Below are 22,083 nucleotides of genomic sequence, written 5' to 3'. Positions count from 1 at the left end.
CAGCCGGGGCTCCGCTGGGGTTGGACATTAGGAAGCGTGATTGATACTGGAACGGACTGCCCAGGGAGGTGGTGGAGTCACCGTCCCTGGAGGCGTTTAAGGAAAGACTGGACGTGGCACTCAGTGCCACTGTGTAGTTGACAGGGTGGTGTTCGGTCATGGGTTGGACTCGAGGACCTCAGAGGTCTTTTCCAACCTAACTGATTCGGTGATTCTGCCCTAAAACTCCTCATGCTGAGCGCGTCAAGGTTTGAATGGTGCCCGTAATGTAATGGCTGAAACATAAACCTTGTTAGTGACTGTCAGGGTCTAAGATCTGTACAGCCTGCCCAGTTTGCTACTGGTAGAGGGTAATCTCAGCCCCTGGTAGTTCTTGTTTTGTTGTTTGGTTTTTGGGTTTGGGCTTGGTTTTTTTTTTTTAGTTGTCTAACTTTTGAAAACCCTGAAGAACAGTTGCTTGGGAAGATTGTGGCTTTGTTAAAGGCCACAAGCCCTTTAGCCCTGAGCCTTAATCCATAGTCTGTTTGTACAGGAGACACTCAGTATAATGTTGATGGAGAGTTGCTGAAATTATTTTCCATTCCTTTAGCTTACAATGGATTTTGGATAAACAAGATCTATTGAAAGAACGCCAGAAAGACTTGAAATTTCTGACTGAAGAAGAATATTGGAAGCTACAGATATTTTTTACTAATGGTAAAACTTTTTTTTATTTCAGCCATAAAATCTGTGCAATGTCTGCCATGTCTAAATGGAGGTTTGAATTGCTTAGAGAATGTAATGTTTTCATTGTGGTATAACATATACTTTCACAGCCTATTTTAACAAAGATTTGGAATATAAATAACATCATTATTTGTTAGTTATATTAGCACAATTCTAGGACAACTTGCAGGCTAATTAGCTGCATCTATAGCATTTTAACCTGTGATAGGATGAAACAGTAAATTTTCTTATTTTCAAGAGGTTCTTACCAAAAATATAAAAGGAGGAGAAGCAAGCAGAAACTGCTAAGCTAGTGTATTAAAAGCTCAGTGTCAAGCATTAGTACTCAGCCTGGGCTTTTGGTGGGTTCTTAGGCTGGGGTAAGTATTTTAGGTGATCTGCACTGTCCTCTTAAACAGCAAAGTTTGGAAACTCGTTATTTGTGTTCATTTAGATTCTCTGAAACCTGCAACACAGCCCATGTTTTGTCTTCTGTCTGATTTCCCAGCACCAGCTGCCTCTCAAATTGTCCACGAGTTTCTGAGAGCTTGGCAGGCAGCCTGTTCTCCCAAAGAATTTGGGACTTGTGTGTGAAGTTGTCTAAGATTTACTTGATCCTGCAAAGCGTGTAACTATCCGTATGAATGGCCACACCTGAGTATATGAGATTACAAAGGCACTTAAAATTTTCTCTGTGCAATTGACATATTTGGATATTCGAACTGAAATATTTTTAAAAATCTCCTTTGGCAATGGATATTGCTAAATAGTAGCTTGTTTGCTAGCAGCTCTTTAAATTTTTTTGCAGCAGTCCTTTAAAGTACAGAATGCTTATTTTTTCAGCTATCTGGCCAGACTAGAGAAGTGAAGTGACTTTCCCAGGGTCACTGGAAGATCTTATGTCAGTGTTGGAATGATACTGTGAAAGATACTTATCCCAGCTTCTCTCTTAGCTTAGTTATTTTTGTAACAACTGCATATGCTATAAACACGATCACTGTGAATACATCTGTGTTATTGCTTATAGGGCACCAGGAAATCAGGCTAGCAATGATTTACCCATTTGATCCATTTCTGAAATTTCTTGAGGTGAAAACCAAGTGTCACAACTTCATAACACAAAAAGAGACAAAAGGAGGGGTATGGGTATTTCTAAAACTGTATTTCTATGCTAATTTTCACTAGTATTAATTTGAACTATGAAATATGCCTTTTAAATGTTTCACTGCATTGTTTTTCTTGAGTAAACAAAGCTTTCCAGAGTAAACAAGTTAGTTTTTTTGTTTTGGTTTGTGGTTCTCAGGGTCCTTTCCTTGGCACTCCATGCCTCCCCTGAAGGTATGGTGAGTGACTGGGGGCAGCTGGAGAACAGCTCTGCCAGCGTCTCCCCTGTGCACATACAAACACAGCCTACCCTGGAGGAGAGCGTGGTGCTGGGCTTTCTCCCCTTCTCTAGCAGAGAGGCCTCTTCATGGGCAGGGCAGTCAGGGGCTGCTCTGTGCTCAGGCAGAGCTCACCATGTTCAAACCCTGGATGTGTTGTATGATTGCCTGCCTCTGAATAGGGACCCTGCTTTGGGTCCCCCCTTGTCTCCCATCTGCACTACCTGAGAGCAGATGAGGCTTGGCCACAGCATGTCACATTCAGTGTGTCAGCCCAGGAGATGGTTTTTCCCTAAAGCAGTTAAAATCTGCATGGAGAGGGGCAATTTCCTGTTGCTTCCTCATTGGAAAACAAGTACAGTAGATCACTAACTGATTGTATGGCTCCCTGCAGCTATGAAGAGAAGGAAAAAGATCATCTTCTAACATAGTTTGAAAAAGGGAACTGATGTTGATTTCTCTGGATCACCAAGTCTTAATTGGTTTTGGTTGAGAAGTTATTAGTTGTTTTCCCTTTTTGGTTTTGGGCAGAAGCGGTAATGTTTGTGTTAGAGGCTGCGCAAAATACTCAGATTTAAAACAATCTTATTAAAAAAACCCAAAACACTGAAACCACTTACTTTGTAAACATACAGGAATAAATGATCCTATAGTTTCTTTTCAAATACTATAAAAATAATTACAAGTATTGGACTTTTTCCCGACATATACAAGCTTCCATTTCATTAAGTCTCTCTAGGCTCTTGTCCATTTTTTTTCCTAACCCACACTTGATTTTCTCTGACAGCAGATGGCCTAACCATTCCTGAAAATCCCATGGGATTATGAAACATATTTGGAGAATTCTGTTTAGCTTAATACTTGAATTTTTCTGATGCCTGAGTAGTAGGACAGCTTTTTAGCCCCATGGTCAAATTGAAGGCAAAAATTCTTTCAAATCTCCCAAGATATGCTGATAAAATGTTTAATACATTATACACTGCATACTGGGTTTAACACCCTTTTCGGAAGTATTGCTTGGCCTACTGTCAGTGGCAAACTAGTCCCAATTTGGCATTCTTCTCTAGGAAGAGAATGATATGACACAGGCAGGGTTTTGATGTTGCTTTGGGCATTGCCAGTGGGTGACAAATGTGTACCCTGGCTATTTGCAGGGCGTACGTGATAAGAACATGGGTAAAAATCTCTCTGCTTGAATGTTTAAATAGAGACTAAGAATTTAGTGATGACTGACAACAGAATTGTTTGGTTTTCCCACCAGTGGTCACTGTCTTGGTCTTGCTGTACATATTTTAAATATCTACTTAAGTGTATTTTAAAATACTCTTTTTGACATTTCTCATGAGGGAGGAAAAAAAGAAGAGGGAGTCTTCACACAGCCAAGCCGTGCTCAGAATAATGGCGGCGAAGAAGTATGGGAAAAATAACAAGTAACAACCTTATGTTTCACTGTGCCATTCTTAATATCCAGCCCCTGCTCTTAATCCCAGCTTGATGCATCTAATTTGCTTGGCACCTTTCCTTTGCCTGGGAGGCCAAACAAGAGCTACCTGCACAGATGACACCAGGGTTGTTTCTTGGCCAACTGGCAGAGGACCACCGTGATGGAGCAGCTGACTGCATCCTCTGGTCTCCCACCCCCTTTCCCTAGACTAAATATGTCTTTTTTTCTTTACACCTGCTGCCTCTGCCAAATTTAATGACCGTGTTTGTGTTGGCAGCTTTACTTGTTTGAAAAAAACCCATCCATTTTGTGTGGCACTGAAGAGCTGTGGATTTATATTTCCTGTGTCTGAGTTTGTTTTGCTCTAAAATGGAATAGCTGAGCTTTACCCTTCTGAGATTTGTGTTGTCATCTTCTTAAAGGTCATACTCACTTTATACACAATGAAGTCAAGGTACCTTTCCCTTTTTGAAGGTGTCCCCAAGCTTCAGGAGGCAGCGGTTCTTCACCTGCAGGTCTGTAGGTTTACAGCAGCGTGTTGTCTTACTAGAGCAGCTGAGCTGAGGGAGAAGACTGTGGTGCTGCTCCTTAGAATCCCCAGCACTAGTCATGTTTTGAGACCCTTTGCTATTTGGTGTCAAATTGTTTAAAAAAACTCAACTCAAGCTTTTGTTCATTTTTTTTTTAAGTTATCCAGGCTTTAGGTGAACATCTTAAATTAAGACAACAAGTTATTGCCACTGCTACAGTCTACTTCAAGAGATTCTATGCCAGGTAGGACTGTTTACTATGATGGTACAAGAATAAAACATTTGCTAGGCACATTTTGGTAGCCCTTTAAAAATGCAGTTCTGTATTAAAAACAGTGCCACTTTTGTTTTCTGGATGGTGTAAAGCTTTTATGCCTTAATAAAGTTAACTTAAGCTTTGCTTTTTCAAAAGGAAGTGTGGTGCTCTTAATAGATTAATCGTTCTACATGTATGAAACAACATATTATAATTTTGTTGTAACATTTCAGATATTCCCTAAAAAGTATAGATCCAGTATTAATGGCTCCTACGTGTGTGTTTTTGGCATCCAAAGTAGAGGTATGAAGTATTACAATTTTTTAATGTAAAATTATGTGATGTATGAGAGAAAGAAAACGTTTAGGACTTTTAAATTTTTTGTCTTTCTTCATGCTTTGGGGGTTGAAACCTTCTCTTTTTTTGCATAGATTTCTATAGCATTTAAGAAAAGGAGACAGAGAAGGCCTTCAAAATTTGTCTGAATTACTAACCCTAAAGTGCCTCTGAAAATTGAAAAAACATTTTAAAAGGCTGTTTCGCTGTGACACAGTGTTTACATATTTACATACACTATATCTTAAATTGTGCAGTGTCTCCTTTCTGGTGTGTTTTTCCTTATTTATGTTTACTCAAACTTTAAAACATAATTGGAATTTTTTTCCTAATTATCTTGTTCTATTTCATATAGCAAGGGATCCTCAGAGTTTACCACACTTTCGTTACTTGAATTAAAAGTATGTTGTAGCTCATGCGCTGTCCTTGAGAAGTTATCATAAGGAAGTGACCCATTAGGGATAGTGGTGAGAGGGCTCCATGCCTCCACCATCGGAACTCCACTTTGAATGTGGCCAAGAGTTAGCATCAGCTGGGTGCTGCTGTTAGTCCTTTGTTATGCAGCAAGTTTTACAGCTGTTTGAGAAGTGTCCGTGTAACGGAAAAAAGTCAAATGGGACAATTTGTGATATGTCAGCACTAAGGAATTTTACAGAAGGAACTCAAATACTTTAGGGATGGTAGAAACAGTGCTACTAAACCAGTGTTGACTTGTGATACTGTTGTCTGTACAAGTACTGTGACACTTTTCAGTGTTTGGGAGACATGAAGGAAAAGAGAGTGAGTGTTGGAGAGAGTGCTTTTTTATCAACCTGTTAAATAAGCCTTTAAGAAGGCATAGACATAGAGTGTAGAGACATAGATGTACCTTAAATTAGAAGTCTGTGTAGCCTTCCTTACGCTAAAGCTTCTGCAACTTTAGAGGGCAGCTGTAGCACTGTTGATTCAGCTATGGACTTACCTGAAAGAACACTGTATGTAGAAAATTTTCAGATTGCTGTCTGTCTCAGCACAGGAGTTAAGACTTCATGAAAACATAACTAAAAAAGGTAGTTAATGGCAGGTTTCTAAAGACAGTTTTCTCTCCAGATGGGATAAGGAAACAAATACTTTCTTGAAACCCTCTTGTCTATTTTATATAAAGAATGTTAGCCAGGTGAGCTTTTGTGGCTTTAGTACCTTTCATAAATCTTTACTGTTCCTCACAACCAACCAATAAACTAATCAATGAAGTAACTCTTGGGTAAAGAGTTTAACCCTGTTCACCTTAAGGAAAAAAAAAGGGGTGGGGGAAAAAACCAAATACTACAATACTGCGAAAAGAAGCCCAGTTTAGTAAGAAGCCATTATTTTAATTTGATAACAGTGTGAGTGTATGGTGTTTCAGGTGGTTCACCTCATATACCATTCTTTTTCTTCAGGAATTTGGTGTTGTTTCAAATACAAGGTTGATTTCTGCTGCTACTTCTGTATGTAAGTATCAGTAATTTTCATTACACTCCAGTTAGATATTTCTATAGGGAGATGAGTTGGTTTCTTTGCTTGTTTTTAAAAGGCAGCTTTTGATCAAATCATGGAGGACTATAAGAGCCAGTTAAAACCATTTAGAATGAATAGCTTCTGTTTCCAAATATAGAGACAGAAAGGTCCTTCCTGTATTAGTTTTGGTTGATTATGGTTGGAACTTATGCCAGGCATAAGTGAAAACAAAGTAATAAAATAAAACCATTGAAATTGGTAGACAACCTCAAGTAGTAAATTGAATTCTGAACTACTCAAAGATAGAATTCGAAATTTATGGCTCTGTTTAGTAAAAGGTATAGCTCTATGGAATTACCTGTTTTAAGAATTTTTGGTAGGCTGTATACCTTCACATTTTTTTTAGTCCTTTTCCCCCATCATAAAATTAGCCTTTGCACATGATACTTATTTCTAAAAATACATTTTATAACCTATTGTTCACAATAAATTCAGTTAAATTACACTGTAGTTGCTTAATTCTCTATCTTTCCCACTTGCCTTGTATTTCCCAGTTCATGTTACTTGCATCTCATCCATCAAAGTCTCGAAGTGATATCTTCCTTAGCTGAATGCTATTCTCTGACCCAGAAGGTCCAGCTGCTTTCAATGGGCAATTCCTGGCTGTGCTCTCCCAAATGTAGGTCAGCGCTTTCAAAATCCCTCGTAGCCATTGAGGGGACAGGTGACTGGCTGCATCTGTAGCCTCCACATGCAGAGAGTGTATCAGTCCATGGGGCTGGCCCTGTGACAGTTCTGCCACCAGGAACTGAAGCACATCTTCAGTGCCAGCATGACCAAGACCAGTACTGGATATAGCGCTGAGAGTTGCTATTTTTACATCAGGAGCATCATTGTGTAGAAGTTTTGATGCATCAGTGAGAAAGTTGGATGGATTTTGGTCAATATATGGCAGCTGATTTTACTTGGACATCTAGTTCTTAGCTGTGCTGTTTCTCAAAATCCCAGTTTCAGGATCCTATAGAAAATTTTCCCCACAGCTCTTCCTTCAGACGTAGAAGTCCTGTCAGCCCTGATAAGTACTGTGCATTTCATGGAAATGGGGGAAAAATACAACAGGCTTTCTCCAAGCATTCTTTTATTCTACCTGTTTTTCCTTTACCAGAGTTGCTTCAGTAGCACACAGCAGTTTTTGGGAGCTCTTAATACAAAAGACAAGAAAAGATGAGGCAAGACAAGTAAAAGCAAAAGCAAGCTAACAAAAGGGGTGATGTAATAGTGGCTGGTTTAAGAGGTTTGCTTACTTTTAGCTAGGTAGAAACATGAAGTTAATAACACTTGCTTCTATTCTAAGGAAGATAATCTCAGACTGGTTTTCAACAACCTCTTCAAAAGGTTTTTGCTCTGTTTACACATCTCACTGAAAGGACAGCTCCATGTAGTGGTTGTGTCTGCAGCTTGCTTTGTGGGATTTTTCTCAAAGTGGTATTTTTTTTTTTTACCATGTACCTCTTCAGTTTGCATACATCTTGAGAAACCCTTTTATTAATTCTTCTCTTTCTTGAAATAATTAAAATTTCCGACCAGTAGCCCAGTCTTGGTGTCCTACAGCAAATTTCCTAGCAAAGTCCACCATCGGTCTAAATGGTGAATTTTTTGGTCCCGAGGACTGATGCTGTCTTTTCTTCAAAGTGAATGTCATACTGATTTTCTGGAAGTAGTATCGATACTACCATTTAATAATGTATTGTCTATTATTAATATAAGGAATATTGTTCACTTCCAGGATGTTAAATGTTACCTGTTTTCCTTGGAGGACAAGGACTTAAAATAGATTTTTAAATGTTTCACTTGTACAAATCTCAAATCCACATCTTCAAGTATTCTTGTTTTTCTTTGTTCAGCATTCTAACATGAAATCACTCTTGTTTTGCCTATTAACATGCTTCTTACCAGTGCACGAACTGTACTTGTTTTCCTCGTAAAATACATGAAGATTAATTAGATATCTCAACTGGAGATCATTATTACATGGTGGACCTGCAAGAAGTCTGACTGAGCTCCCTCACCCTGCCCTTGGGCTTGCTTTTTTAAGACTTCATTAGTTCTTTTAAAATCTTGCATGTTGAAGGATCAAATCTAAGTAAAAAAATCCTATGTGAAAATTCCATTTGGATTTAGTGTTGGAACTGGGATCCTGAATGTTAGGAGCTGGATAGCTCTGTGAATAAAGACTTGTGGGAAGTTAGTTGTCCCTGAGCTTGTTGGTGGTTAACCAGAAGATTTAATAGTGTCCGAAGTGGCAGTCAAATGTCTGGCTGAGTATCTGTGCAAATCTGTGTTTCAGATGTATTTCTCTCTCCCTTTCAGGATCTTAAATCTTGCAACTCATCTCTTCTCTTTGAAGTACAAACCTTTTGTACTGAAAGCAGTTTTGCTGCCAAATAGATTTGAAGGGCTATATACAGATGAATGAATAGAAAGGGAAAGAAGTATAAGTATTAATTACATTATTTTTAACATACTTTTTTCTGTTTACTGTAGTGAAAACTCGGTTTTCATATGCCTTTCCAAAGGAGTTTCCTTATAGGATGAACCATGTAAGTATGCTATTTGAAATACAACTCGATCAAATAAATTAATAATTGTTAGCAGGAAATTCTGTCTTTTAAATTCTAACAAATGTTTTCATACTCGTATGTCAGGGTTGCTCATGATTAGTTTTGTATAGAATATTGGGAAAGTTATTTTCTAAAGTAAAAAATTACATAACCTCCTTTCCTTAAATTGCTAACAGAAAAGATAAGTGATGTGATAAGGTGACTGAAATGGTAGTTTTTCTATAGCATGATGAGAAAAGAGATCTAAAAGAGGTTTTTTTTAATATTCTTGGTTACAAATACATTGCTCCAGGGAAAGTAAATGGCCTTTGCACCTGGAATGCTTCCAAGCTTGCACACATGAGCAGTTGGCTTACAGAAAGCAGTTTTATTTTTGCCTGTAAAATTTAATGGCTCTGGAAAAATAGTTTTTATTTACTACTTAAAATTTAAATTTACCAGTGGTTTTCAAGGTATTCTCAGTCACACTGCTGAGAAGTTTTGTAGTTTTTCTTAAAACCAATTTTGACCTGTGCTGTAGAATTTTGAAAGTTAAATGTCTAATTAGTTTTAGATTGACTGTAACAAATACTACTCTTTTGTTGGTTTGCTTTTCACTCAATCTAGAAAGCCAAATGATACATCAGAATATAAAATACCTAAGACCTTACAATAAAACTGCCCTGCAATTTTACAGAAAAAGGCAAATGGAAATGCATTTTGGAGTACTGCTTTTGTATAGCCAAAGCAGTCCAGTCTTTTCCTTGATGTCACTAATACATCACCACCTCTATTGAGAGTGAGAGCTGATTTAATTACTGCAATTAGACCGAATATTTCATATGAAATTAAACCTGAAAATGCTTTGAAGGCTGTTTGGCATGTTAGTGGCCTGATGAAGAAGCTCTAATTCTACAAAAGAACTTCTCTATTGTTGTGAAGTTTTTATGCACTGGGAACAATTTGCTGCTACCAGGTGTTGAAACAAACCAGACAAGTGCTGCCAGTGAAGCAGTCTTTCATAGCAAACTCAATGCAGAATATTTAAATTAATTGTTATTATGACTGGAGTTAAGTTATAACAGTGATAAGACAATTGCCAATAATAGTTTTATTTTTGTTTGGTTTGTAGTTTCAGATAGAATGCATTTAGGACTGTTGGAAATAGTTGTTGAGAATTCCTGTGCATGTGTGGTGTTAAACTGTGTGTCAGTTAATTCTTTCTGCTGCCTTAAACATGCTGCTTATTAACTGTGATTTTGCTTCTTTACAGATACTAGAATGTGAATTCTATCTCTTAGAATTAATGGTAGGTTGGGTTTTTTGGTGGAACTGCTTCTGGTTTTGGGAGAGTAATTTCCTGATGCAGACTGGGATGTCAGTGTCTTTTTTTCCCTAGATGGAATGGCCAGTCATGACCATAAAGAGTTGTATTCTTTCCATGCCCTCTTCTTCTTGCCTGGAAGAATCTAGGGCTACACATATATATATGTGCAGAAGGTGTGGGTACTATCCTATTCAGGCCAGTCTATAACAACCTCATAATTAGAGTAATCTTCTAGGAAGTGAGATATGGGTTTGAATCCTGTGAGGAAGAAACCGAATTCAGGCCTCCCATTTTCTGAGATGGTGCTGTAACTATTAGGTTATTGGATGAAAGGAGCACAGTGGGACAGTTTCTTCCAGAGCCTTTCAAAGAGAGGAGCCATACCTGCTTTTTATAAGAGTAGCTATCCCATTGCTGTGTTTGCTTGGGTAGCTGAAAGGATGCATCCCAGGCTTCTTAGGGGGCTTGGGTAAAGTGCCTAATTTCTGCATATGGCTTGGACTTGGATGGGTTAAGCGCTGAACTCTAGTACTGCTCTACTAGAGTAGTTCTGCTCAGGTGCAGAGAAAAGGAGAGAGAAGCCAGGGAGCAGCTTAGTGAGTTAGACAGCAGATGAGAGAATTTATTTTGGTAATTGAACACAGAGGAGGTCAGATCAAAGTTTTTGTTTGTGTCTACAAGTTGTTTCAATACAGTTTTTAGATTCCTGTTTAGATTTAGTCCTTGATCCTGCTGTTAATGCATGGCAGTAACTCTTGAATTTTGTATGCAGGAGTTTTAGGACAAGCAACTGCATTTACAAGAAGTCATGTTTTAGGGATTCACTTATTTTTCCAGTATGCTATGCAATATATAGTGTGTGCAGTAACAGTGTTTCACCTAAGTGTTCAGCACATGTAAATAATGTGGCTTTTCCCTGTAGTATCCATACAGTTGGCTGCTTTCAGCAAGAGGATTATTCCTTCTTGTTTACCTGGACCTGAAACGAGGGGATTTGAGAGCAGTGGAATTTTTCTTCTCTTTCTTTCCAAACCAGCGTCAATTATTTTGGCATGCTTTCCATGTATGGTATTTAGTAACAGATTGTTTTCTGGCAGTGTTTTGTATTTCCAAGTGGGAATTACGGGTTTGTAAGCAAATGAGGTTTCAGTGTGCTGCAGATGTGGCTTTCTGTGTCTCTTAGGGGAAGGACATTGACAGACTGGCAACCGTGCTGTGTAATGGTATTCTAGAGAGAGCGCTGCCCTCATTAGAGCAGGACTAGGTGTCAGAATGCTACTTAAAAAAATAATCAGTAATTGACTTGTAAACTAAATGTTTTAATATGAACTGACAACATGCTCTGCATTGTAATCTAACTTCTATTCCACTGACATTTTTCCTAGGACTGCTGTTTGATAGTATATCATCCTTATAGACCTTTGCTCCAATATGTGCAAGATATGGGCCAAGAAGACATGCTGCTACCTCTTGCATGGTAATGAAGACAATGGAAATAGTTCTTCCTTTCATCAAGAAAGCAAGTGTTTAACAATTACGCTTCAAAGGTGGTTAAGCTTTTGCTGAACCAAGCAGGCTTAGCTGTATTTGAATACAAAGGGTGCCCTAGTTAACCTGTACAGGTATATGTCCCTGACTTAGCTTATTCTGTCTTTAACCCTGTAATGATTTTACTTTGCAGTGGTCTAGTTTTTATTTTTTAGACTAGCTCTAATAGCACAGTTTTAACATTACTGAATGGTGACTATGAGTAGCGGAAATTTCTTTCTGTCAGCATTGTCCTTCTGTTGTAGCTTCTCATAGGAGGTAGAAACAATATGTAGGATTTTCTAGGTGTGTTAGCAGAACTCGTATTCTTGAACTGTTTCAAATGCAGAAAGACAGTAGAAGTACTACTTTCATGCATGCCCTTACTTATTTGTGAAACAGATATTATCTTATGGTATACATCAACATCTGCTACAGAAAGACATTTATGGTACTAAAATAGTGTTTCCAAATAAACTTCTGCTGTGACTACAAGAAAAAAAAAAGAAAGGCTTTAAGAGATTTTTACAAGGGAAGAGATCTCTTTCCTTGATGTTTTGCCCTGCAGCCTCATTGCTTTGACCATCTGGAAAACTGACAAAATACTTGCAAACTGACAGCAGTTTTAAAGTAATATAATCTAAAGGTGAATAGGAAGATACTTACAAGTTCTTTTCTGCACAGGAGGATAGTGAATGACACATATAGAACTGATCTTTGTCTGCTGTACCCTCCTTTCATGATAGCTCTAGGTAAGTAACAAGTAATGTCTCCTGTCATGTTTAACTGGAAGTATTCTGTGTGCTGTCCCATCACAAGTATTCCTCAGAGTGCCCTCATAAGGTGCTTCAGGTTGTGTTTCATACAGCACTGACACTGTAGCCTTGCAAGTTAAAAAGCCTTAAAGAAAAGTCAGACAATTAATCCCAGGTTTTCTCTGTTGAACTGTATAGGGTTTATAAAAAATTTAATGTTTCTAACTGTATCAGGAGTGTATCTTTGTTCAATATCCATGTCACCTGATCTTTGCAGCTTGCCTACATGTGGCCTGTGTTGTCCAGCAGAAGGATGCAAGGCAATGGTTTGCTGAGCTGTCTGTTGATATGGAAAAGGTACACTGTTTCTATTCTGTTTTTATTCCCGCCATTTGTTATGGACTGACCGGAAATGGTAGTCGTGGTTGTCTTACACATGTGCAATACTGATTTGAGCTTAATTCAGTGATCTTGTTAGGCAGATCTCTTTGGAAGGTAGACAATGTTGGGTTATGTGGTTATCACCCTTCTCTGAAAGTCAAGATAAAACCGTAGCATAACAGAAGAGCATTGCTGGTGTTGCCATTTTCCAGACAGTATATTTTACATTGTTTGCCAAAAAAAGAATTCCCAGCATCTTTCCATCGTACAGGATTGCCAGCACGAGTCTGACTTTTAAGTTCAAGTGCATCTGATTTTCTGATTCACCTTTCGACATCATGCCAACATACCATACTCATTTTCTCCCTGTACATGTGCAGAGTATAGCATAGTGTAGAACATTTTTGACACTTTCAGGATGTCCAGCACTGTGACTTTAATCAGTGCTAAACAGGGAGACACCAAGATCATTCAGCTGAGTTCCCTGCTAATGCAAATTCCATGTCAAATAATCCCCATCATTAATTTATTAGGTTTCAGGGTACAGCTGTCCTTATACTAACAATGTTCTTCATCAATTTTACTTTTTAGGTTGGCTACTTTAACCTTTTTTTAGCTCCAGCAAGCAAGTCAAAGTAGTACTCATACTTCTTACCACAGTGTTTCACTTAGCACGTATTTTTTTCAGTCTTTTTTTAAAACTGAGTGTCTGGAATTAAATAGCCTGTTATGGATGAGATGTACCATTTCCCTCTGTGCCCTTGGTATTGCCCTTTATCCCACTGATGTTACGGCATTGTGTTTGTATTCCAGGATTTGTCTTGAAATTTAAACACAATGTGGATGCTGTGTTGCCTCGAGAGTTCTGTGAATTATCCTGTCATGCATTTAAAGGCAGGGTGATAATAAACTGGCAGCAAGGGAGAGCCAATCTATAGTTAATAGATAAAATTACCATAATCTTGATACTGAACATATTTGAATGTTTACACATATTGGTTCTTATGTCAGTGATAAAGTCTAAGCTTGATTTTTTCACATGAACACCATGGACTTCTTCACCAACTACGACTTTTGTTTCAAGGACATATATTGCTCTAGCACTTAATCAAAGTTCATGTATTAAAAAGAAGAAACAAATCTACTTCATTAATTTAGAGAATGATGAAACATACTATGAATGAAACATTCTCCAGCTTTTATATAGAATATTGCACTAGAAATTTAATAGGAAATTAAGGTAGATAGAAAGTGTCGAAACTGGAATGCTTGCACTTCCAGAAGCAGAATATGAAGTGTCAACAATTCTTACTAAGCATATAAGAAGTATTTAAAAACTCTTTGGCTCTGTTTCTTGGAAGGAAAGAATTCAGATTAATGTTTCGTGGTTTTGGGCTTTTGTTTTCCCACACTGTGCCCCTAATACATATAGAATATTGATAATCATCAATTACTGTATTGATAATCTATGGTCATATAGCTGAAGTCATGCTGCCTGGTGTCTGTATTTTCCCAGGAGCTTAGTTATGAGCTGTGACAGTACTTGCAAATAAATAATAAATAAAAAGGTATTTAGTTTGCAGAGGTAGAGAAGCAGTAAATACAGTTGAAAGGGAAAGTACTCCGTTCCAGCTTCGATTCACAATTAAATAAAAAAAATAATTAAATGCTTTATTGCAACCAGATTAAGTGTGAGACAGCTCTGTTTATAGTATGAAAATTGTGTTGTTTAGTTTCAGTTTGGGGCCTGTTTAGTTATTTGCACACTTAAATTGGCTATGACAAAGGTAAAATCACTATCGTGCATGACCTTAGGCTCTCTTTTCTTCCTAATACAGATTTTAGAAATAATCAGGGTTATTCTGAAGCTGTATGAGCAGTGGAAGAACTTTGATGAGAGGAAAGAAATGGCTACTATTCTTAGTAAAATGCCTAAGCCAAAACCACCTCCAAACAGGTACAGTACTTCCTTATTACATCTTTCATATGGAAAAACCAGACTACTATGTTAAGAATGTTTAATTTAAGGTATAGTGTATGTTTTTACAGTGCAGATGTTTCTGATACAAAACCAGCCCGATTGTTCAGGAGCTAGTGGGAAGCATAACATTCATTGTCTTCTGGAGAGTGTTAATGTGATTAGAGTGTGATCAATACAGCTCAGCAAATGTAAGGAACCCCAGTGTGAGGCTCCATGACGGGACCAGATTCAATGGAACTGGGCCTGCTTGATGTCGTATTTAATTACTGTGATTAAATATCACTGTTGGGAATCTGCACATGCAAATTCCTTTGCACATGCTTGTGTAATGTGAACTTCACAATGTTCAGAAGTAGATTCAGCAGGCAGCTTCATGATCATATATTAAAATTATTTTTCACATAAATACGGTGAAGTTATTTATGCATGCTGAGAATAACCTTCGCATTTTTTAATGAAACTGAGCAGAATATTTTGACCTATTTGTGTATAGGTTGAAGTATTTACTTTCAAAAGGTTTTTATTATTTTCAGAATACTGTATTTTTTAATTTTAAAAAAAGTATAAAAATGTAATATGATGCTTCTTATTGAAGAGACATATTTTTGTTTTCTTCAACAGTGAAGGAGAACAGGGTCCAAATGGTAGCCAGAACTCTAGTTATAGCCAATCTTAAGGCATTCCAAAGAATTTCTTTATGGACCACTTTGACTCAAGACATCCTGGGATATTTCCTGTGTTCATGAAATGGACAGAAGGTTTTAGTAACATCTTTGACAAAGAACTTGAAGAATAAATAGCTTGTTTGTGTCAAGCATTTTGAAAGCTTTTTCTCTAAAACTACATCATTTTCTCTGACGCTGGAGCAAATGTGCTAAGATTTTTCAGTGTAAGGAATCAAACTTTAAACCAAGCTGCAAAAGATTAACACTTTTCACTCAAAACAAATAGTTCATTATTGGTTTTATTTGCATTGATGTGAACTATTTTTAGAGTGACAGTAACCCGAGGCCTAAGCGTAACTATTAACGACTTGCGTTGTCTTCATTTTGTTTGTGACTGAAGGAAGATAGTGCACTGTATGTTGAATCTATCCATTACCTTCAGTTTTGTTGATTTAAAAAAAATAAATACAGATTCTGCAAAAAGTAACACACAGTCCTTCAGAAACAAATACCTAGAAGAGCCTGTAAAGAATATTGTTACAGTTTTAATGAAAGCTGCAGGAAAGAAAGTCAGTTTCTATTTTTGGATTTTAAAAAGCTGTATTCCTCAGTAGATCTACTTGGTTGTTTCTGCCATGATACACAGTAGCCCAGCTTACCAGAGAAGTGCAATATGTATAGTGATTCTGCAGTTTTCTGAAACATTTCAAGTGTTAGGAATTAAGAAAACCCAAAATACTAGGATTTTTTTTTTCAAATAAATGTACTGTATAGTACAATCGGAATATTTCACAATCAAGTACAAATCTGGATATTATTGCTATTTTTTATGGTGGATTTTTTTGTAGAAAAGATATACACTGTTAGTCTGCCTTCACTGTTAGTGTGAATTTGTGTGGTTTATTAGAGAGTTTATTTAAGAGGATCAAGTGTTCAGTAAGCTTCATACTGGCTAATTTTAATTGGGATGTTAGGAGCAACTCTAGAATAACTGAAATGGGATTCCTTGGTTAACTTTGTGCTGGAGAAAATGAGATTCCTTCAAACAGAAGGCCATATCCTGCATTCCTTACTCAGGCAGATATCCCACTGAAGACAGGAATTGGCCTAAATTCATTTACTGATTTTTTAGATAACTTTGTTTCTAACTAAGTTCTGTACAACTTTATTTTTAACGATAATGCCAACTTGCCCAAGTATAAAAGTCGAATGATAAAGTTCAGTAACATTGTTCTCTTTTTTTTTTTCTTGTTTTCCTGGAACAACACATTTCACTGCTCTGAAATACTGGAGGGAGATTCTTGAAAACATGTGCTCTGTGATGCGTCTTGGTTCAAAAAACTGGCCCCTTAAAAAAACCCCACCGTCTTTGTAGTCGGCTGGTCATTCAGTGAAATACAACTCAAGTGGTTTTGTATGTAGCCCATTAGGCTACTAGCATTTATTTCTCTTCAGGTTATTTCCATAAACCTTTAGGTGAACCAGCCCCAAACGCTTTGGTGAGGTGGGAAACATACACGTTTTGGTCTTTGCTACTTGGTTGCCACTTGATCCGTACCTTTTATAGACAGTTGATTGATGAAGTGGAATTCAGCTGTTTTGCTTTCATTTCTTGAAGTCTAAAATGTGCTATTTGTAATGTGGACTTGGGGAATAGGAATAAATCAAAGCGACTTGACCTCTGTTGTGTGGAGTTCTTAAACGGGAGCTGTTCTTTAGGTAAGCATCACTCAGCTCACATATACCACATTATCTGCCAAGAAAGTTCACGTTTTGGAATTGGGGAATTAATGAAGAATTCTGGCTAGAGTGGTTAAATTTTTTCTTGCTGCTCAAGAGCCTTTGCAGACTTGACTTTACACCTAAATCGCAATGGGACCTAAACCTCAGAGCTAAAATATCGGGCACTTCTTGATGGTACCTGGGAGTTTTCCTAATAGTTTTCTCTATTGGAAAGGTGAGGCTAATTTTATCAGCTCTGATTCCAGTAAAAAGAGTGAAAGGCAATAAAGTGCAGTCAAAAGAGCTGGATTCAGTGAAGACAGTTTTAAAAAGATGTAATTTCAAACAACAGGAAATGGAACAATGTGAATTCAACAGTCTTGCTATTAAGCAGACAGAAAAAAATCACCTTTCTTGTGTTTCATTTCAAGGGAGAGGTGCATAAAAATGTGGTATCTCATTGAAAGAGATGTAGCTGAAAGTCTTCACAGATTATATGGCAACAGGTGACTCTGAAGTGTGAAAGCAAACACAAGCCATCTATGCCAGAACAACTTAAGGAAAAATCCCAAAGGAAACAAAGTGGATCAGACAAGTATACAGTAGTTTTCCAATTATGAAAGAAACAACCCACAACTCTTCAGAAAAGACAGCAGGGGTCTAGAAGAATCATGGGTGGTGTGAAGACTTACCAGGTGACAACTGCTCCCTTCTGACAGAGGAAGCCGGAGCAGCTGATGAAAAAAATACACGGCAAGTTGGGAAGCAACAAAAGGAAAGATTTCTCACCACTGCTGTGTCTGTTGGGAGTTTCTGTTGAAAATTTGAAAATACCCGAATATACTAAGACATGCAAAGCCTGAAGCACTCCAAGTTGTAAATGAGAGTTATCTGGAGATTGTATCACTACATACTAATCCTGTTTTATGCTCTTCCTCAGGTGTTTATTACCAGTTGCTGCCAAACAGAAAATAATGGGCTAGATAGATCTTGGTGTGACACAGAATAACTTGTTTATTTTTTGTGGTTATGTAGTTTCAGGTGTTCCCAACAAACATTAATGTAGCTACAAAGGAAGCACTGGCTGCTCATGGCTATAGTTGACTAGATTGCCTTGCTTTGTTTGTATGCTGAAGTTTGGTGGCTTAATCAATACAGCCAAGCATGATGAATTACACATTTAGCTAAATATTTTCAGTGGTTCTGAAATCCTCTCTACAGTCTGACCTTAGTGATTTTCAAAAGGCATTGTTAGTCCTGGTGAGGCCTGGCACAACACAGCCAGCACTGTGTTTCTGTTGTTCCCTTGACCACATGCCTGTAGCATTGTGAAACTGACAGTCTAGGTCATGTTAAACAGGCAAAATTAATAGATCACAGGATTTGGCTAACTCCAAGGAAACAGTTGGCATCCATTATTCTTCCTGATCCAGTCTGAAAAAGAGCTTTTGAGAGTAAGAGAGCAAGAATTGCAGGGTAATTGACCTCGGCAAGGTAATACTTACGCTCATCCTGGCATTTTAATTTCATCTTATTCCCATTAATTCATCAGTTAAACTAAACCAGTATTTTGGAAGTTAGTCTAAATTCTAAAAGTTGGGGTTTTTTAAATTGATTGGAAATAAAGTATAGCAATAAGATCACTAAAAAGTCAATGATACTTTGAAGAAAAAGGCGCTCATTACTCTCTGTTGTGACTGCTGCACCAAAGTGTCTATACTTATCAGCAAAGATGAGAGCACAGAAACCCCTCTAAGAGACACCCCCAGGGCAGCACGGTGAACACAGCTGGCTGTGCCACCTATAGGGGTTCTCCTCTATAAACCAATAACTGAAGAGAAATAAAATTCTAGTAACATTTGTTACTTCTGCTTCTTATCTCTCTGAACTTGAGAGGGTGTATTTTTAGTGCCTCTTCCAACTATGCAGATTGCACTGCCAGAATGGAAGAGCTATAGGATAAGCACAAATTGCTTGCAATACCAGAAATTTCATTCCTTTTTCCAGATATCCTACACAGTCCTGAACTTCTGTGCTAGGACTTTAGCATTCTGGAGGTCAAAGCAATTTACCTTTGCAAGTTTCCCTGAGCTGCTACAGCATTAAATAAATTTTTAAAAACCCCAAACTTAAAGTTATGACTATGCAAATTTTTAGGTGGGGATGGGTTGTTATGTTTTTTAAAGTTAAGACATGAAAATTACTGAACATAAAAGAAGGAAAGGAGTTTGGTTACTTCCTTGGACACCTCCAATTTTCCAGCCTAAAATGATTCTATCTCTGAAATAGTAACTTCAACTATAGGCACATTCTCACTTGATACAGAGTTGCTGAGAGAACAGAAGTTGTTGACTGAATCTTACAGCATTCTGGGCTCAGAAGCAGATCTGCATGTAAGAGTGGGTATACTTTTAAAATAAAGAATCATACAGCATTTTCAACAGTGAGTATCTTAGCATCAGGACAGTTTCCTTTTGTATTTTCTGACCAGTAGTTATGTTTTGGCCATATAATCACATATTACAAACCTAAAAATTTGTACTCGTATTTTTTGATGACACAGCAACTATTTTAAAACTTCATCTACGTGTGAAGTTTACTAAACCTGTGCTTAGGGTTCCATGATTCCATTAGAATATCTGCAGTTTGACTATTCCAAAGTACCCAACACAAGTATTTGAGAAATAGTAATTTTATTTGTCCTTATCATCATTAGTTTCAACAGTCATAAACTACATCATACAAAAAAGCAGACATAATCAGACTTAGGTTCTCTTCATATACATTCACCAAAACCATAACCCAAAGTAAAGGTTGAAAGGTTGAGCAAATTTAATGTCCTCTGTTCGTGTTGTAGTCTTTGGGTATAATTTAAACCAAGCAGTTGATTTGCATGGCTATTTGAAGGTGAATGTCCATTTACACAAGAAGCCAGCAGTGAGCTTTATTATGGAACTGGAATGCGTGCAGTTTGCTAAAACCTACAAGCCATCCTGAAGCATTGATGAGGTAAGGGTTGGGGCAGTTGTCTTCATTTCTTTTCTGGAGGTTCATGTTTTACCCAGTCGTCAAAGCCACCAGCATACTGCTGAACTCTGAAAATATGCAGAAGATACCTTTCTCAAGAAGAGTCCTTCTTAATATTGTCTCTTACAAGGACACAGCAAAAAAAACAAAACCAAAAGTAAAAAATAAACACCCAAAACCCCACAAACAAAAAACCCCACAAAAACCAGATTTAAAAAAACGCACAGAAATTCTCTGCAACCATATACACTTGAACGTAGCTTCAATGAGCCAGATGGACATTCCTGGTACTCTAATACTGCCTGCTTCCATGCCATGAGTTCTGTAACTCCCTTCTTCCAAATGACACTGCTGGAGTTCAAACATCATGCAAGAAATAGCAGCTGGCTTAATGAAACAATTGCCGCTTCTTTTTTAAAAACAGGAGCACAGACTCGCAGCAGTGGGAGATTTACGTGTTACTGTGTCTAATACTTCAGATGTCACCAAAGAAACCCGGCACACTGATCTTTACTTCCTTGCAAACCTACGTACTCTATAGGTCTGACATACCCTGTGCAAAACTAAACTCTGGAAAACAAAAATCCAGCACGCAAAACAATGCTGACTCCTTCAATTAGGCAGCACGAAAAGCAGGTAATGGAGGATATTTTACACTTTGAAACAAGAACATGCTTCCGTGCTTTTGACTAGAATTAATAGGAATAGTCCAGTTCATAAACTGCAGTTCAGTGAAAACATGAGCAAATAACCAATGTCTTAGATTTCATCTGCAGTCTTCAAAACAGCAAGGCACCTTCCAAAGGTAGGTTTAACAATTCTGCAAACCAAATGCTGCATTTGATTTCACTCTATCATAATCTCATTGCTTTGTTAGCTATTGCCTTCACTGCTTTACTCCTGGCAAATAATCCAAAGATTTTCAGGAAGTGAAGGCACCCTTTGTCAACAGTGAACATTACAGGTAGAACTGCAATTCAACAAAGGGTGTGGTTTCATAAACTATTTAAGATTGTACTTCTACCAAAGCAAGCAATTCTCCACCCTTCCAATCTTCCTCCATCTCAGAACTAGTGCTTATGAAGCTGTATAAGGAAGAAGCATCTCAGCAAGGGAGCCCTAAGAGGCAGAAGGACCCTTCAGTGGCAGCGTGGTCTTGGAGCAGTTTGTGTCACCAGCGGCACATGCGCAGAGCTGCTGAGGGGTTGTTTCAGAAGGTGGTACACCTCACTTAGCTGGAACATCCAGTGTTATCTTTCAGTTTCAGTGGAGACAAGAGGAGGTGTCTAACTCAAATACCAATCATTTTGTTCATATTCCACATGTAAACTTTTACCCTTGCCCACAAGGTGAGTACGTGTTCTGCTTCATGGGGGGAAGTAGCATTAATCCCATCCTTACACACGAAGTCATACCTGCTGAAACCCAAGGACATGGCAAAACCAAGTGCTTGTTTACTTCTTGTTCCTGCCAAACAGGAGAAAACCACAGGGTCTGACTTGGATGGCATCTTTTGATTATACTGCTCCTTGAACTCTGCTGGGTCCATTTGTAGAGCTTCCATTAATTCACCCACTGGGAAATACAGAAAACAAGGTATTGTTTATTCTCCATCCACAGACAGGTTTACATTGCAAGACTTCCAATTGCTCTGGAGGAAAAGTTCAGCCTTATTACATGCCAGCAGCTTTCTAGCACCGTTCCTCTTTGCTCAGTCACCACCACTTGACTGCAGCCTTGCCCATTCCAGCCAGGAGGAACAAGGAACACCCGACGCCTGCACACAGCGGCGTTGACAACTTACGCGGTATGTTGATGGACTCCGGGATTTTTCCAAACTTGTCGATCTCCCACCTCTCCCGCACGTCAATGTGGAGGACGCTGGCCTTCTTCAAGTCTTTGAGCTCCTGGTAGGAGAGGTTCGGCGCCCCGGCGGCGCAGAGGCTGCGGCAGGTGGGGCCTGGCG

At 38.2% G+C, this 22,083-nt stretch overlaps 2 protein-coding genes across 3 annotated transcripts in view; one reads left to right on the top strand and one right to left on the bottom strand.

Annotated features, from left to right (window-relative positions):
* The first annotated feature begins 24 nt into the window (after window positions 1-24).
* On the top strand, window positions 25-17,046 carry CCNC (cyclin C). Of its 2 annotated transcripts, XM_017739657.1 has the most exons (11): window positions 26-696; window positions 4,221-4,305; window positions 4,551-4,620; window positions 6,075-6,126; window positions 8,677-8,732; window positions 10,006-10,041; window positions 11,445-11,536; window positions 12,271-12,338; window positions 12,619-12,698; window positions 14,561-14,679; window positions 15,325-17,046. In XM_017739657.1, exons 3-11 carry the CDS (start codon window positions 4,582-4,584, stop codon window positions 15,377-15,379), a joined length of 597 nt encoding a protein of 198 aa, XP_017595146.1. In that variant the 5' UTR covers window positions 26-696; window positions 4,221-4,305; window positions 4,551-4,581; the 3' UTR covers window positions 15,380-17,046. The 2 variants fall into 2 exon arrangements, with proteins under 2 accessions (XP_008635961.1, XP_017595146.1); XM_008637739.2 differs by lacking the exon at window positions 4,221-4,305 and having other exon boundaries at window positions 25-696.
* A 2,720-nt stretch (window positions 17,047-19,766) lies between these two features.
* TSTD3 (thiosulfate sulfurtransferase (rhodanese)-like domain containing 3) overlaps window positions 19,767-22,083 on the bottom strand; it is a gene marked incomplete at its 5' end in the record, with an annotated part of 4,539 nt that continues 2,222 nt past the window's right edge. The window contains 3 exons of the mRNA XM_017739398.1: window positions 19,767-20,185; window positions 21,533-21,692; window positions 21,922-22,077. Coding sequence (XP_017594887.1) covers window positions 20,122-20,185; window positions 21,533-21,692; window positions 21,922-22,077 — 380 coding nt within the window. The remainder of the gene's footprint in view (window positions 20,186-21,532; window positions 21,693-21,921; window positions 22,078-22,083) is intronic.

This window comes from Corvus brachyrhynchos, unplaced genomic scaffold (genome assembly GCF_000691975.1).
Source record: "Corvus brachyrhynchos isolate BGI_N302 unplaced genomic scaffold, ASM69197v1 scaffold14, whole genome shotgun sequence".
Classification (NCBI taxonomy): Eukaryota; Metazoa; Chordata; class Aves; order Passeriformes; family Corvidae; genus Corvus; species Corvus brachyrhynchos.
Note: the sequence above shows the minus strand (reverse complement) of the source record. Positions and strands in the feature narration are given on the sequence as shown.

Excerpts from the sequence above, each read along its gene's own strand:
- CCNC (XM_008637739.2), top strand. The coding sequence starts at position 4,582 with ATGGCTCCTACGTGTGTGTTTTTGGCATCCAAAGTAGAG. Across the intron at positions 10,042-11,444 it reads TCTATCTCTTAGAATTAATG|GACTGCTGTTTGATAGTATA; the intron begins GTAGGTTGGGTT and ends CATTTTTCCTAG. Across the intron at positions 12,699-14,560 it reads TGTCTGTTGATATGGAAAAG|ATTTTAGAAATAATCAGGGT; the intron begins GTACACTGTTTC and ends TTCCTAATACAG.